This window comes from Lygodium microphyllum, chromosome 16, assembly GCF_053477565.2.
Source record: "Lygodium microphyllum isolate KBCC chromosome 16, Lygodium_microphyllum_v1.1.10, whole genome shotgun sequence".
Classification (NCBI taxonomy): Eukaryota; Viridiplantae; Streptophyta; class Polypodiopsida; order Schizaeales; family Lygodiaceae; genus Lygodium; species Lygodium microphyllum.
Genome location: NC_141150.1, coordinates 21,069,153 through 21,087,165, shown reverse-complemented (window position 1 = coordinate 21,087,165; position 18,013 = coordinate 21,069,153). Strand labels below are relative to the sequence as shown.

The 18,013-nt window shown below is 40.9% G+C and overlaps 1 protein-coding gene across 2 annotated transcripts in view; it reads left to right on the top strand.

Annotated features, from left to right (window-relative positions):
* The window catches only part of LOC148022601 (alpha-mannosidase-like), a 172,534-nt gene that overhangs the window by 113,608 nt on the left and 40,913 nt on the right, over nt 1-18,013 (top strand). For both annotated transcript variants that reach the window (XM_087695562.1, XM_087695561.1), the window contains exons 16-22: nt 2,065-2,287; nt 2,392-2,510; nt 3,315-3,389; nt 3,543-3,611; nt 4,126-4,197; nt 8,903-8,950; nt 10,599-10,718. In XM_087695562.1, coding sequence (XP_087551688.1) covers nt 2,065-2,287; nt 2,392-2,510; nt 3,315-3,389; nt 3,543-3,611; nt 4,126-4,197; nt 8,903-8,950; nt 10,599-10,718 — 726 coding nt within the window. The remainder of the gene's footprint in view (nt 1-2,064; nt 2,288-2,391; nt 2,511-3,314; nt 3,390-3,542; nt 3,612-4,125; nt 4,198-8,902; nt 8,951-10,598; nt 10,719-18,013) is intronic.

Sequence of the window (18,013 nt, the reverse complement as noted above, 5' to 3'; positions counted from 1 at the left end):
CAGTTATGTTGGTAGCAACTGGAGGCACAATGCATGGCTGGAACATTTTCAGCAAGTTCAGGGCAAATAGCATGGTTAGACAACAATGACAAATGCTATGATTGTGATGCTTTGTGGAGATTCGAGTGCAATATGCTTTTCCTTCGGCACAATGCAGTGCGATCAAGGACGATTGCAGGGATTTCAAAGGGGAGGTTTGTCACGAGGATGTGGAAATTTGAGATGCTTTTATCTTGTTGATAACATTTGATTAAGTTACTAATCAATATGCAAGGTTGTTTCGCACATGGAATTTATTTCATGGTTATAGGCTAAGGACTGCAAAGATGTGGTGGGTGTCAAAGGCAAAAGTTGCGACAAGTCATGCCTATTGGGCTTTGGTGGTTAGTTGGTGTCAGTTTTAACCCTCGGAGAGTTGTTTAGTCAATAAGTGTCAGTGGTAACACTAGGGACTAGCATTAATTAATTAATTAATGCCAATCGAAGGGTCAACAAAGGTTGGAAACCACTCCAGGTTGCAAATCACCTAGCCAATTTAATTATGGATGGGCACATTTAATTTTGGGTAGGGTGAAAAGGAATGAAATTAATTGTTAGGATTATTTGATTCTGAAAATTACTTTAGTGGTTGGATAATGCTGAAAATTGGGTTTAGAAGTCTACCAATTGGCAAAAATACCCATGGAAACTAAGAAAACGTTTTTGGGCTCGGTTTCAGTCATTCAAGGAGTTTCCAACCTCTAAGGGAGAGAGAGAAGGTGCTGCATATCAGAATTTAGACCAGTTTTCACCCATTTTCTCTAAGCTATGGCATTCTTTCGCCTATTCCAGCCCATTCTCAGGAGATCTCAGCTTATCTCAGCCACTTGGAGCAGATCTTGGCCTAATTTTGTGGACAACAAAGGGAATTCTGCTATAAGCCCTAAGTTTTTGTAGAAATTAGGGTTTAGCAGCTACTTTGGGGCCTGTGCCATTAGTAGAAGGCATTGTACATTGAATTTAGCACCTGAAATTTGTGAAATTATTAGGGAATTCAGATGCCAGTCTATCCATCATGAATTTGGGGCAACATTTGTCCTTTTGGGGTCCAATTAGAGGGAGTCTTGGGTGAAATTCAAAGGGCAATTTGCCCATTTTGTGTGCTGATTGCATCTACAGTAAGAGGCTTTTGGATCAGCTAAGGAGATTGTGGAATCTCAGCTTGTACCCAATCCATTAGTCAATAAAATTAAAGAAATATTCAAAGGGGCGGGCAACAGGGTGTGAACTGAAAGGGGCGGGCAACATGGTAAATTGTGCATTTTTAGTTTATGTTTGTTACTGATTGCTGTAATTAAGTGCTTTATTAGGAATTACCACCGTATCGGAGAAGGAAGGCTGGTTTCAAGTGCCTTTCTACTAGTGGTTTCTAGGTGGATAAGGTTGGCGGATAAAGGTAGATTCACATAGTGTAGTGGGTTTAGGGAGACTTTGTTTTCATTGATGGATACAGACCATAGCGTAAAACAATTAACCTAGGTAGTGCCACTCTTGTCCAATCCCCTCAAATACATATCATGCTTTTAATTTTAACAAGGCTCAGAACTTAGGTGTAAGAGCTGAGCGGTTCCTTAGTTCTTTAAGCTTTTATGCAACAAACAAATCGACATGAAGTAGTGATCAAGTTCTTTTATCTTGGTCTGGCAGCTGGGATGTGGTTGCACTTTAGAATTATTGGTACAAAAACAAGACATTTTGGAAAAAGGACCTAGGATGATAATGTACTTACAAACATTGTTAATGGAGCACTTTCCTTGCATGAGTTTGGACCTTTCTTTATTTTCATATAAGTTGGCATGTTTCTCTTATTTAAGTGCCAATAATTGTGAGTTTGAATTCCGAATTTCTTGCATGAGTTTGAGCCTTTCTTTCATATAAGGTGGTATGTTTCTCTTATTCAAGCATCAATAATCGTGAATCTGAATTCCACTTGATGACGTTCTCTCTTGATATGAACGCTATACTCTATCTATGTGAAGGAGTTAGTCTTTTTCATAATCAGTATCTTTGTTTGGAGTTTGACAGGTTTCAACTGACACATTGGAGGTTTTTGATTCTGCTGGAAATGGAGTGCCATCACAGATTCTTCCTGTTAGTAAAGCTTCAATGGGATTGAGACAGCAGCATCTGAAAGGCACATCTAGAAATGTCGAGTTTGACAGATCATTGTTTGTTCTTGCTTTTGCCTCTAATGTGCCACCGCTTGGGTATGCTACATATTATGTGAAAGCAACACAGAATGGAACTTGTGAGTGTTTGTTTGTATCCTCTGTACTCTAAGCATCAAAGTTCTGGCCATTAACTGTAATAGAAGCTCTACCCCTTGCTTATACATATTATACTGTGCTTTAGACTCTGCAGAGGTTTCTTCAGTCGAGCAGCAAAATGTTAATGAGAATATCAGGTTACAATCACACTCAACAGAATTCTTGTTTGGGTCAACGGGCCTTAAGCAAATACAAAATAATAGAGTAAGTGTTTTCAGTCTGGAACCTTGTGAAACACTAATTATATGGATATCTTTTGACCTCCATATCATGTTTTACTAATCAGTTTGTTCCTTGCTGACCTCCTGAAATACATTCTCTGTGTCACCCTATGAGTGGGGGTGTGGCACTGCTCTGGGACACAACTTTTTTTTGGGGGGGCAGCATTGCTTGTCATGTAGATGCAATCATTTTCAAAATCTGTAGCTATGTCATGCAAAACAAATGTTCTTGAGGCATAGTCGGTTATTGTTCCTCAACATTTGCCAATCACTGGAGTCCTCACAGAAGAGCAGCATCAAAACAAAGATGAATTTTGTTTTTTGACTTCTTTTCTGAGTAGAGCAGACAGTCTTTGATTCATTGCAGTGCAGCTCTTGACTGGGGGACTTTCCCTTACTTTGTTCCCAGAATATAGTAGCCAAAGAGTGGCCCCAAGATGGTCTCGCATTATAGTCCACTGGATTGGTTGTTCACACAACCATTGTATTTGTGATGTGCTTAGTTACACTTCACAGAGTTCCTTGCACTTTCTATTTTTCCTCAGGGGGTTTTTCTTCGAGGAGTTATTAATAGAATTTTCATTTCTTGAGAAAAAAGGTGTGCAGTATTTGACTATTTATTAGGCATTTCCTTCAACCGGAAATTGGCCATTGGTTCAAAGCGTAATTTTTAAGTTCTATACAAGTCACTGCTGGAACTTTATAATGTTGCTTGAAGCCTATTATTATTGTCAGGGGGTTTTTGAGAAAATGTCAATTTAAGGGATGCTTGACCTGACTGTTATAGGTGACGATTTCACTCAATCAGTCTTATTGTTGGTACAATGCAAGTGATGGGAATACTGAGGAGACACGGTTCCAGGTATGCTTCGTCTGTTTCCAGGAGCATTATGGTCAGGCTATATCATATTAACATCCTCTCAAATGTCATTTAGTGGAGATAAATAAATCCAATCTTTTTTTCTTGAATTTGGACGTTATTAGGTTCATGGCTGTCTGTGGTGATGTATGACAGGCTTCAGGTGCTTATGTGTTTCGTCCCAATAGCAGTTCATGTTTTAGTGTGGCTGATATTAACCAAAATGTAAGTCTTCCTTTGCTTACCTGTATGTATATATTGCATTGAAAATGGACCTCATTTTTTGGCATTCTGACTATCTATGCAGTAAACCTGTTGTGGTAAGAGGTATAGAATACCTCGGTAGCTAGCCACAATGTAAATACATGACTTGTTGAATGTATGTTAAAATGTTAAAGTGTTGACCTTTCTAGTGTGTTTCTAATCTTCTGTAGTTCTTAAAGTCTATGAAAGTACGAGTGTTTTTTCTTACATATCTTCATAGCCCCATTCTTTAGACCCTGTTCTCCCTGTGTGCATGTTTATCCTGGCATTTTTGAAATTATTATGTTAAATCATGTGTCCATGAAGTAGCTGAGTTTGCTGTTTCAGTACTTTCAGATGATTTAATTGTCTAAGAATGCTTGATGGGGTTGAACAGTGTAGAGTGTATTCCTATTTGTTGGTTCCAAAATAAAGCAAGTTTTGCAGATGTAGCATGAATTCAATCAAATATGAACTTTGTGTTGTTGAATGACAGCTGGTGTCATCTGTTGTTCGGGGTCCTCTTGTCCAAGAAATGCACCAGGAATATTCACCTTGGGTATCACAGGTTTGATTTTACACTTGGTGTTTAAGAACCTTCTCATATTAAGAGTATAGGGGCAGGAAAGTTCCATTAAAGCAGTAGTAGGCTGACATGCAAACATGTACAATCTAATATTAACAGACACTGAAAGTAAGAAGTAAAGTAAGTCAAATTCGTTTCCAGAAGAGGCTCCAAAAGCCTGGGAGACCAAAATACTATATGCAGTCGGGGCATGAAAGTCTGTAATCTTGTCATGCGAGTATGACACAAAAGGAGGACAGAAACCCTAAATCGTGAACTCTAAACTGAAAATTTTCACCAAAGCTAGGGGAAGGGAAAGAGACTCTCAAATAAACTGATGGCTTTTCAAGGAGGGCACAAAACCAGAAAATGTGAGGTACTGTCTCTTTTTGTGTGCAACATCTATAAATTGAACTTGCAATCCTTCACTTGGCAAGGAGGATAGCAGAAGGCAGACAAAAAAAAACATGCCATTAGAACATTGAAGGCTCAAGAGAAGGTTTTGAAATGCCTTTTCACCACTTCAGAGGTTTAGATATATGTGATAGGGCATCTGCATCATCCATCATCTGAATACTATGCTGATATACTGATTTGGAAGCAAAACTTTTAAAGATAAGAGGTCTACTGAGTCCTGACTGGTACAATACACTGAAAACTCCCATTGCTGACTATTGAATCCAAGTTGGTACAATCCCTGAAACTTTCTATATGTCTGATCACTCATACTAAAACCTGCAGGACGAACAAAGAAAAAACTCTGTATAAACAATGAGAGATTTTCCCAACTGCTGCTAATATCGTTGGTACACAACTGATAACTTCCAAGGCATAGTCTTCAAATCCTTGTAAAGCAAAATCTACCTTCTCTTCATCATCCACAATATGAAACATGTGCATACACTGCTCCACATAATCAGCCCAGGCATTAATATCTTCATACAATCTCCCATGAAAAGTCACCATCCTATGGAACTACCAAATAATAACACCAAACCGCTGTCGGCGCTCCTCAGCGGGGGCACCAAAAAAAGATGTTTCGCGAGCGGTGTTCGAGGATAACCCTCTCACAGAACCCAAGACACAAAAGCCAAAGGAGCACTGGTATATGTTTGTGGCTTACTGTTAGCCTCTAAGATCAGAACAGTCTTGCCAAACACCTTAAGCTTCACAATACAAGATCAATAGAGTTTTACAATCCCAATAACACCAGCTAACCACTCAACAGCCACTTTAAGAATTACCTTTGTAACTTGGAATAGATCTAATTCCCAAATGCCATGTAAACAAGCAATGCCCATTACAAGATTCAGTAGCTCTGCCTGTCGTCCCTTAAGATTCAAGATCTTTTGAAATAGATGATTCGAAAGCCAAGTGTGCTAGAATCAAAGGCAGTCAAAGGGCTCATCCGACCTACATATCCATTCAAATCAAATGCTGCTAGTAGCCTTAGAGTGCTACGTTCAAGTGCCAAAAAGGGGTCCTTGTTGGAGCATGCCTGCTATGCCTTCGCCAGAGAACTTCAACACCCTTGAATTTGTGCTTGTCAAAGAAAGGGGCAATTTAAAGCTACGATTGATGGGTTAGAAGGCACCAAAGAATACTATTGATGATGGTTTCGATTTTAACACCGTGATCAACACTCAAGCCTCTCACCCTGTTGTGTATGCTTCGATGCACGGATCCTCATGAGCACAATCCTAGAGAATTTGAATACCCCGTCTGGTTGGGTTGGAGCCTTCTCCCCTTTCGAGTCCCAGAATTGAAGCAAATGATTGATTTTTAGGCTTTCGAATGCTTCCTCTATGACATGTTCTAATGCTTTAAGGGCAATAGGTGCCTTGCTTCCTTGGGGCACAGAGTCAAAGGCGTTGCATTCTTGGGCCAACACACAATCCACAGAAGGTGCTGAAATCAAAGCTTTGATTCAACCACACTGCTGCCCAGATCATTCCTGACAGTGATCAATCATATTATATTCAGAAAACAAGAAGGCCAGCCCCTCTTAAAACATCGATCTCATCTTCCATCCTCTCCCCCTGTCCTCATGACGACCACCTTAACTTTTTATGGCTTCCAGTCTGATCTCCCTTTTTCAGCTTTTTCAAAGCTTTTCCAAGGCTTAAAAGCCTTAACGTTTGAAAAGAATGCTTTTACCCTTCAAGGCTTTTCCTAACAAAAACCGGTCCCTCTAAACATACAATAATACTCTCTAAGGCTCTAAGCCTTCATCCAAACATATTTATCAAAGTGTTTTTCTTGCACGTTTCCTTCACTATAAGTTTTTCCTTGTGTCCAATGAGCTTTGTGACCTCTGAATTTATCTTCGTCAGGATCAATCCAACATTCAGTCTTTTTCGTGTAATGCCCACCATACTTTGAATTACATCTTGTCCTGACTAAAGCTCAAAAGCCATGCCACTATACCCTTGGATTGTTCACTAGGGGAAATTTTACAACATGTTTAAGCCGAATTGAATTTTCACAAAAAAACACCTTACAACATATCTCTGTGGGAGCATTGAAGCCCCCTGCCAACATGACATCTCCAAACTGGAATAATGCATAATAATATCCTTAGGTAGTGGTAAATATGGTTACTCTCCCCCCTGCAGTGTAGATGGGGAATTCGCTAGAGCAAAGTACCACACTGCCATGTATAAATCATGGAGGTGATCTGTATGTATCCAGATCCACATGAACTGAGCCTCCTTATCCCTCCGCATGACCTGCACCATCTGCTATAGCTCCTCCCTGTACAGTATAACCACTCTAGATCCTCTAGTCCGCCCTCGTGATTGGGCTTTAGGGCAGCATGCAGTCTCCCATCATCAGTGGCCTCCCATCTTTGGCAAGTTCACGCTTGGACTCACGTGTGTTTGTGCATACAAGATGGTCTTTGCTAGTGAAGGTCTCCTAGAATAGCTGTGCATGAGTCCTCATGGCTCCATTATAGTTCCACATAGCGAACTTCAAGTTTATCTCATAGGTTGTGCTCCGTTATTGGCGCTGATCTGTGATAATGAGGTGTCTATCTCTATCTACTACCCATGTACCTGTTTTGTGGGCCTCAATAATTTGTGGCATAGTGGGCCACTTGGGCCGGTGTGACATCATCCTCAAGATAAGACTTTTTCTCCTTTGAGCGCCTTCCTTTTGCAGAGGAAGTCTTGTCGTGTCTCCAAATCAACAAATTTGAGGATAAAGGGCCAACTCTTTTCTAGATCTTCACAATGGAGGGCTCCTCCACTCCCATTTTTCCTCATATACTCTTGGCATCATCTAAAGGGCTGTCTCCCTCTTTCCATTGAACCACCCGCATGCATAGAGCTCTAATTTTTCTTCTTTCTCTTCTTAAAGTGCTATGTTCATGACTTGTCCCTTTTTTGTTGGTGTCTTCTTTGCCAATTGGATTCATTTGGAGTTTTCAACCACTTAAGCTTGTGATTGTTTCATGATTGTTGCCCATGTATTGATCTCCTTCATCATGTGTGTCTTCAGATCATTTATTTCAGTCTGTACTTTGTTGGGCGTCGCTTCGGTGATTTCCCGTTTCTCCTTCTTAAGGAGGTCAAGCTGGGTCCGATAGTCAGTGATCTCATGCCAAAGTTCTTCAATCACCCTATTTGTTTCGTGTCGAGAGGCTTCAATGTTTGCTTTCCAGGAGGGGAAGTGTGCTGTAATCTCCTCATATATGTCATCCTTCCATTGTTGAATCCTCTTAGCCATCTCCTCCCTGGTTTGTTGTATGGCACAATCACACATTGCTGCATCATCTCTTTGACATTTCCCATATCTTGGTCCCTCGTTTCACATTCGGAGCACCTCCCTCATTTCACATTCGGAGCACCTCCATGCCTTTCTTTGTATGAGAATTTGTCACTTTGTCGATGCTGTTCCAAACAGCTGAGTATTTCTCTCTCTTCTCCCCTCTTCTGCGGCTGCTGAATGGTGAATTTACCCTGCTTTTCTTGGGGGTTCCCATCATATCTGGTTGCTGCTTGTTTTCTGTCCATCCACAGGGCAGTCAGCAGAATGCTATGGGCGGGCAGGGGTGGACAGTTTGTGTGCTCAGACAGGTTTAGGCATTTTTAGGAGCATTTTATTGTTAATGGTTTGTAAGCAGTAGGGGACTAGGGAACTGGGAGGTGGCAGCGGCTGAGGAGTGGTGTGCTCTAGGGCAGGGCATGCAGGGCATGACAATGGGGAAGGGGTGGATTACGCACTGGGCCAGTCTGCAGAAGGCAGGGCAGGGTCTGCAGAGGGTGGGGCAGTTCAGGGGTAGAGGTGGGGCAGGGGCAGGATGCTACTGAGTGTGAAGAAATACCCTATCACAGAATATATAAGAAAGCGTACAACAAAGCATAAAATCAACAGAGTTAGGGTTAGGGTAACTCAGAGACAATGTACACACTCTTCAGCTATGTTCAACCTCCATATGCAAAAGAAAGGTTTGCCAAGCAAACATCTAGGTCCTCGTGAGCATGTGCTATGATAGAAACACTAGCAATTTGACCTTGTTTACAAAGAGCTAATGAGATAAGTAACCATTGCTATATTGTAATAAATTCTGATGTGCAAGTGGCTGTACATCCACTTGCATGTCAAAATGTGTATGCACGTGCTTGCCAAAAAGGAAAAGTTTGGTTATTGTGGAACTATATGTCCAAGGCAAATCAATAGACTAAAGGGTTTCTATTACATACAGGTTGTGAGGATCACCAGGAATGCTGACCATGCTGAGATGGAGTTTACAGTAAGTTTCAGTGTTTGTCTGCAATTTGGATTATGGTTGAACATTGATTGGATGTTTGCATGGAAACTACTAACCCTGTTTGGTGTGTAAGCTTACTTCAAGTTTTAAAGAAGTGAATGCCATATTCTCCATGCGACTTTTAAATTTGTCCTATCTTTTTTGTCCCAGCAAAGAGAATTCTATTAATAACAACTTGGAGCCAAAGTAAATACAAAGTACAAAGAACTCTGTGAAGAGTACTAAGTGCATAATAAATACAACGTTTGTGTGAACAACCAATCTGGTGGGCTAAAATGCCTAAATTTGTCATACCTCAGCAAGTAGTTAGCATTTGACCTCACTATGCAAAGAGAAGGACAAGTCCTTTCTCAATTATCTTCATTCTTTGTATTTACCTCAGGGGGTTTTCGCTGAGGTGTTATCAATAGAATTTTCTTTTCCTGGAGAAAAGAATTGTCTTCATTTTTTGCCTTATCTTGGTAGCTTGACGCTTTGTAGTTCCCTTGATGTGTATACAGGCTCAAGTCTTGATTCCCTTATTTGTTCTGAGGGACTACACTGAAATCAATTTCTGTAACTGAATGAGTGCAGATGCAAACAGGGGATCAGAGGTATTTAAGAAGAAGGTAGATGATTTAGCACTCCAGGAATGTGACTATGAGCATATCTAGGAAACGGTGCCAAGCTGAAAACCCTTCAATTACAAATAGTTGATTCTTTCATCCCTGGTTGCTTCTTGAATTCAGAAAGCTTATTTTCCAGTTTAGATCCCTGTACGCAATCAATAAAGGAGAATGGTTGCACTGCACCTCCTTTGTCCTCTTTTTAAACCTATTTTCCAGTTTAGATCCTTGTATGCTATCAATAAAGGAGAATGGTTGCACTGGACCTCCTTTGCCCTCTTTTTATGCCACTTTCTGTTGTTAAGTTTTGAAAGCTAGGCAGTATCATGTACAAATCTTCAACATCTTTAGTTCACCACTAGTTCTATACTTGGATGTTGAATGCCTTGAAACTGATGGTCTTCACTGTAAAAAGATACCAGTACCAAAGAAATATTTTGCAATATCCTGTTCATTTAAGCACCATAACCTGGACAAAGCCCCCCGAAAATGTTTGGAAGGGTAGTTGCACCACCCAAACGTTTAAAACTTTTGACTGGCATATGCTGCTTTCATAAGATCTAGAGCCATTGAGTTTTTGTCCTTTCTAAATTTTAATGTCCAATCAAACATTACCATATGAAGTATCAATTATGTGAATAACCCATCTGAAGTATCAAGTATATAAATAAAGAATGGATAGCCAGTATATTGCTTTGCTTTTTTCCTAGTGTTTGCATTTTCAGCAAATGCAAGGCATTTATTTGTCTTACGATCTTACCATCGACCTTGATGATGATGCAACCACAACATTTTTTTCATTCCCTGTTAAATTTTTGACATCCCAAGTTAGGTAGATGATAATGTATTACAGATCTGCTCATATTTCTTGACTCCAGGTGCATCAGTTTTTTAATACTCCCAACAAGGATCAAGATTGAACAAGACTAGTCTTTTATTTTCAACCAAGAATTGAGGAAAATATATGAATGTCAGTAGTGGTAATTCTGACTTGATATAGCGATGTTCATGGCATGTTTTTGTAGGTTGGCCCTATTCCTATAGAAGATAATTTTGGAAAAGAGGTTGTGACAAAGCTATCGAGTGATTTGGCAAGTAATCAAATCTTTTACACAGATTCAAATGGACGAGATTTTCTGAAAAGGGTAAGAAACAAATCTATATATCAAATCTTAACACTTAAGTATCGTCTACACCTGATTCTGGGAAAGTTTTACCTTAAAACTGTTTAAAAATTACTAGTGGATTTTGGATCACATTTTGATGGTTCCAAAATGGTTACGTTCTCCAATTACTTTGTTTCTCTTTCCTTTGTTTTGGGGTTTTGGTTTTTGGGGGGTGGGGGATTAGTGGCTTTATTGCTCATAAGGGCATTCTCCAAATGTGGGAGCTACTGCACTATGTGATAAGTATATTTTAGAGATATTAGAAAGTTCTAAGGAGTGCTTTACTGAAGCAAACTCTATGGTCTCTTTTGTGCCATTGGAGCAAGGCTAAGGGTGGGGTGGGATGACTCAGCTGTGCAAAAGGGGAGAGACAAGAGAGGAAGGGTGATTTTTTTAAAAGCTCTCTCCATGGTATCTACCATTAGGATGTCAAGATATGGCATCACCATTGAAATTACTTTTGGTATCGGCTTCTCCATTTGGAAGACAAGGATTGAACTCATACTTATGTGGGGAGGTGCATGGAGAGTCGTGTCAAATAACAAGCCGAATCACATTCAGAGCAACCCACAACTTCATCAGGAATGGCTTGAGGAGAATGAGAGTGTGCTCACTATCACTAGGCTTGGCCTCTCTGATAACCTTCTTCATTACCTTGATCTTGCAAAAGCGGTAAAAGAGGTATGGGATGGCCTTCAAGTCACATTTGGGGGAGGTATTAATAATTCCAAATTATTTTTGAAGATGCAATTATTTAGTATCTCCTACAATCCTTCGGAGACTCTTAAGCCGCATCTTGTGTGCTTAACGGATGGGCAAGGTGATATGGTGACCGATTCTACCTCTATTATTCGGATGACTGTTGACTTTTATAGGGCATTGTTGAGTCCGCAGGAGATTCTTTCTGATGCTGTTCTCTCTGCTCGAACATATATTTGTGTGCTTAATTAGTAATCAGGTCAAACCAGAATGGGTGAATCTAATGAAGGTTGATATTTCTGAAGATGAAGTGGAAGAAGTGCTATCTCACTTGCCTCGAAGGAAAAGTCCAGGCTGGGATGGGCTTCCTAATGAGCCCATGTGTAACTGCTTAAGGACCCATTAACTTGCTTGTGTCAGTAGGTGTGTAACTCTGGTATGATGCCTATAGATTGGAAGATTGCTGTCATCAGGTTGTTGCCCAAGGTTCCCTCTCCGATCTCTTTGAAACAATGGAGACCCATTTCTGTTATGGGATCGTTATATAAAATCTTCTCCAAAATTATTGCCAACAGATTGTAGAAAGCTTTTCCACACCTTATTCATCCATGTCAATACGGTTTTATTAAAGGTCGGAATATAATGCACAACATTTTGAATGTTCATCTCGGAATTTATTATGCCAAAGCTTCTATCCAGCAAGTTGTTATGCTTCAACTGGATATTGAGAAGGCTTTTGATCATGTCAGCTAGTTTTTCTTGCTGCAATTAATGTCTACAATGGGTTTTGGACGCCGTATGATTTCTCTAGTTGATACTATCAGTCAAGGTGCTGTGGCTCGTATTGCTCTTAATGGAGGAATTACATAGGAAATTGCCTTATCCCGGTCCCTTTGGCAAGGTTGTCCTCTTAGCCCTTTGGTGAGATAGTTGGCTTAACTATTCCAGCGGTGACCAACTTGTGGGTCAATCTTTTGTAGATGATTCTTTTATGTTCCTTAAGGTGGATCGTCCTAATGTTAACCGAGCAATGGTGGCTTGGAATCTTTTTGCTTTGGCATCAGGTCTTCACATTAATACTCAGAAATCCACCCTTCTCTCCTGTACGGAGAATGATCTGCAGGCCTTGGGCTGGAATGGAATTATGATCACAAGGGGTAATATAACCAGACACTTGGGATATCCTATTGGTGTGGAGGTTGCTCCCCGAGCCTTGCTGGATTGGATGGCCTCCCGAATTCATGACAGGTTCATGTACTGGAAATCCCAGAGTTGGCCACTGCATGTTAGACTAAAAGTGGCTCAATGTACTATGATTGCTATGATCTCATTCTTTTTGCCACTACTTCCTTGGATTGAGAAGTCCATTTTCGATTTGGTTCAACCTATTAGATTTATGCTTTGGAAAAAGAAAGGCAATCGTTTGGGGCAGGTATGGATCTCCTGGCAGCATGTGATCACTCTAAAAAGGATGGGGGTGTAGCTTTGCTAGATGTCAATTTGCATATGGCCGCTTTGAGACTTTCCTTGTAGTAGAGTCTATGTACTCAATGTCATCCTTGGTCAGACATTGCCAAATTCTTCATAGAAAAGACTGGCATCTCTCATGGTAGCACGGTTATTCATGCTTCCTAGTGGCATGTGCTTAATTCTAGGAGGCCGTTAAAGGCCTCCTAGCCTTTTCTCCTTTCTTATTTGATAGCTTCTTGGTAGGAGATGCTTTGTTTTGCAATTTGGCGCCCCCCGAATCTTCTAAAGAGGAAAATTCGCTGCAAGGAGAAATACTGGCTTCCTAAGGGTTATTGGATTGGCCACAAAAAGATTTGTAGCGAGACAAGTTCAATGGGATGGCTAGGTTGGGGTTGAACACAGTCTGTGATGGTGTTATTCCTAGGCAGCCCCGTCTCTATTCCTTTAGGTGTATTCGTCAATACTTTAGGGTGCCTCGTGGATATAGGGACATTTGGTCATTCATACAGGACAGTCTTCAAAGGTTCTTTTCTTTGCCTGCGTTACAACCATTGGATCCTTGGCATGACTGGATGTTTGTGCTTATAACATCAGATGGTGGAAGCTAAGAGATGGGTCACGGGGAAAGTGAATAGGTAGGTTATGGCATCGTAGGGACAGTTAAAAGAAGTGGCAGGAAAGATTTATCCAGCTTTGGAAGCCTAAGGTTCCTTATCAGGGAAAAGTGTTCATGTGGCAGCTACTCATTGGGGGTCTTCCAACGGGAGAAGTGCTCTGTGCCCAAAAGATCTCTGTTGGGCATTGTGTTTTCTGCACTACATGTGATGAGACATTGCTTCAGCTCTTTGTATCCTGCCTTGTTGTGTGACAGATTTGGAATTTCATTTCCCGTGTGTGGTCCTCGGGGACTCAGTACCACCTATCATTTTGTTCGTGGATTATGGGAGATATGTCCTCTATCTTTAAGTTCATTGACGTTCATAAGTCGCACTAGCAGGTTATCGGAGTACCCAGGTTCGGAAAATCTCTTGATGAAGAAATTTTTCAAGCCATTGAAATTGGCACGCTCTACAGCATCCAAACTCGTGTACCAAGTCCGGCCCTTGTCACCTAAGCACAGTTCGAAATCTTGGAAGCGTTGAGCAGGATCGGTAAGGCCGTTGGCCTCACAGACTTACTCAAACTGTTCCAGAAAGCTGTACGGATCGTTGTTTGCTTGGTATCTGTCCAATTGCTTCGCCACCACAGGGATTCTCAATTGGCTCTTAGAGCCTTGGTTAACCCCTAACCCTGCTAGCAGTGATATTGCTAATGTTCAGATTGTTCCTGCCTATTTCATTTCCTTAGATGGACAGCCCTGTGGCATATATGGTGTACTTGCAATGCTTTTATTTTTTATTCAACATTGGGCATCCATGGGCATGTGGCCTGTGTGCGAGGAATAGTGTTATGGCAAATCTTCTCTATGATTGCAGCGGACCTGGTTTTTCCAGATATTGTTGCTCCCTGGCTGGCGATTGTTCGCTCTGCTCCAACTGCTCCTTTTGTGTGATCTGTTAATACTGTTCATGTAATAGGTTGTTTTGGTTGTTCTGAGAGCTTGCAGGGCTCATGTAAATATTAGTTACACACAGAGAGAGAGAGATAGAGTATGCTGGCTTGATGGTCTGATGTAATAGAAAGTAAGAGATACAGAGAGAATGTTGACATGATGGTTTGATGTAAATATTCACTATCTAATTCAATTATCTTTAAAAAAAAAGAGAGATATGAACGTCTTCTGAGGCCAAAATCGGCCTATGAGACAAAACTATGTACAATGCTAGACGTCTCTAGATATCAAATTGTGACATGCTAAAAGATAGTCGGTGATATACTATGAAAAGAAGCTCAACTGTTGCTCAAAACAAAATAGTGTTCATATAGTAGTAAGGGTACCTAGCTTGGACTTTACTATAGGCTTTGCATCTATAGATGTAGTGCTCCTTGCTCTCTTCCTCTTGGCATAGCTTGCAAATCAGCTTAGCTTGGGGAATGTGGGCTGCACTCCAAGTATCAATCTCAAAGTGGTGAGAGGATACCTTGATTTGGCCAATGGCTACTCGCCTCTCATGCGGCATACATACGCCATTTGCTATAGGTCTTCATGAAGTGGCTTTTGTAATACAACATCTTTGGTGGAAGGGGATGTTGAGTGAAATCCATGTATGCTGTTTGTGTGAAGAAATACTCTAAATGTAGAAAACACAAAACCAATCGTAAGACAGAGTATAAATAGATGAACACAAAACATAGTTAGGGTTAGGGTAACTCAGAGATGGTGAATACAATGAATAATGAAGTGACTGACTAGTGAATATACAATGCTCATGCAACAAATGCACTATGCAATGAACACACTATACACAATCTCTGGGATCAAGGTAGAGGTTATGAGCTAGAGAGTATGTTGTACTTTGAATCAATCTCGAAATGCAACAAGGCAACCTCTGCGTCTTGAACACTATCCAACATAGCCAAGGAAGGCTAGATCTGATATAGACAAGCAGTGAGGAGAGAGAGAGAGACAAAAAATGTACGTACATGAGGTGAGAGAAAACTAGGCGATAACTGGAGACAATAGATGTTGCATGATGGCGAGAAAACACAGATGTTGCATGATGGCGAGAATATTTGACTAATGGTGACAATAGCAATTGATGACGTCAATAGCAAACACAAGGTGCAGACAATAGGTGATAGCTCCAAGAAGCTAGGCAATAGCTCCTAGATGAAGGCGATAGCTCCAAGATGCAGGCAATAGCTCACAGATGGAGATGAAGGCTAGAATCAGTTGCACCATGGTAGCAGACAGCAATGGGAAGCTCTGACCACGATCTCCTCTGCGAATAGGGTGTAGACAACAGAGATACGGCTCCTGAAACCTGCAAGGATGAGATTGAGGGAGAGTGGTGGGTTGCATGTCTATTTGTAGAAAGTTTGGGGCATCCCAATCAGGGTTTGGCATGTGGGACCCAGTAACTCTCTAGAATCGTGTTTCTTTTGAAAATAATTCTACATTAATTAAGCGTGTTTTGGGGATGTCAGGATTAGGCTAATGCATTTTTAGCATGTCGTCCTAACAATGTGAATGAAGTTACAAAGTCCAGAATGTTTAATATAGAATAAACAAATGTGTGTGAGAAAAACAGTAAGCATCATTGCTATTATTAGCAAGGGAAGGAAACCACTTCCTCTTAAACCGGAAGGAGAAGTAAGAGGCAAGCACCTCTCCTTGTCAAGTTGAAGGAGTAGAGAAGGGTGTACCTAAGCCGACCGGTGGTAGAAGGTATGGCAGAACTAGCTTGTTGACCTCCTGGTCAAAATATCTGCAAAATTAACAATGGAAAGTACAAACTTTATGTGGATAATGCTTAGCTCAATCTACTCTCTGGTGAAATGATAATGAGCTACCACGTGCTATGTTTGAGGGATGATGATCGGATTACCCGCAAGGGCAATGATACGCTGGTTGTCACAGTAGACAACTGTAGGTACCTCTCAAGGAAATCGAAGTGTGGCTGGCAAGTTTCTCATATAGATGGCCTCGGTGATACGATCGAAAAGAGCTTGATACTATGCCTCAGTCGTGAAAGCCACCACCGTCTCCTGCTTATAGCTAGGCCAAGTGATGGGTGTCATACCGAAGGTGTAGAGTTAGCCGCCATGAGAACTCCAGGTGTCAAGATCTCTTGCCTAGTCAGAATCAATGTACCCTTGTAAGCATAAACCACCACCATAAGTTAGTCCATAATTATAGGTACACCTTAAATATTTTAACAAACGAACACAAGCAATCCAATGAGACATTCTAGGTGCATTAGAATACCAACTAAGAAAACTAACTAAGTATGCAAGATTTGGCCTAGTATGAATTAACCTAAGTAGTTTCCCTACAATAGAATGATAGGTATGAGCATCAAAAGGCTAACCCAAGGTATCTTTATGTACATGGACAGTGGAATCAAGAGGTGTGGCCACTGGCCATGTCTGATCAGTGCAATACTGTTCCACCAATTGTAGGGTATACTTTTGCTGTGATAGAAATGTACTTTCCTTGGATTGAACAATCTCCATTTCCAAGAAATAAGACAACAAACTTAAGGCGGTCATCTTGAATGTAGTGCAAAGCTTTGCCTTGATTTCTACTATGTCCACATAATCTGAGCCAGTGAGAAATATATCATCGACATATAATAGCATATAGCTAACCCCTATGCTAGTGGTGCACACACATAGATTCGGATCATAGAGGGTAGCATGATATCCATGAGTGCGTAAAAACTTATCCAGGAAAATACCTTGTGTCATTTTAGTTAGCGAAAGAAAAGCCTGGAGGGTAGTCCGTATAGGATTTCTCTTTCAAATAACCATTCAGAAAGGTAGTTTTGCTATCCATCAAATAGATCACAAGTAACCATGGTGAGCGGCGAGCGCAACCAATAGAGGAAATGATGTCAACTAAGTTGGAGATGTGAAGGTTTCTTCATAGTCAATGTCGTGCTTTACTTGAAGCCTTGCACTACAAGGTGAGCCTTGTATTTATCTGAAGTATCGTCAGCCTTTACCTTCGTCCTAAAAATCCACTTCTTTCCAATGACCAGCTTGTGATGAGGACGATCCACCAAGTTCCAAGTCCCATTTCGATCAATACTATCCAATTCCTTGTCCATGGCATCGTGCTATAGAGTATCTTGGAGAGCCTCCTACCAATTGTTTGGCTCAAAATGTGCAATGTAATCAATTGTAAATAATGATGCATATGAAGCCTAAGGGGAGAGGCGAGCAAACCTTCTAGGGCCCTTCGGATTGGAATTGAGTGGAAGAATCCCCGAATCTCGCATGGTTTGCTAGTACCAAGAAGGTAACCGGTCTCGTGGAGGAGCCCTAGGAGCTGAAGTGTTTGCAAAAACATCAAGAGCAAGCATTAGACCCAGCTCAAAAGGCATAATCTTGTATGATGTGAGTGGGGGTGAGGATGTAGAGTCCGGTGTAGAAGACTACACAATGTCCATTTATCAAAAACAACATCCCTCTTGATGATCACCTTGTCTGTCCGAGGATCA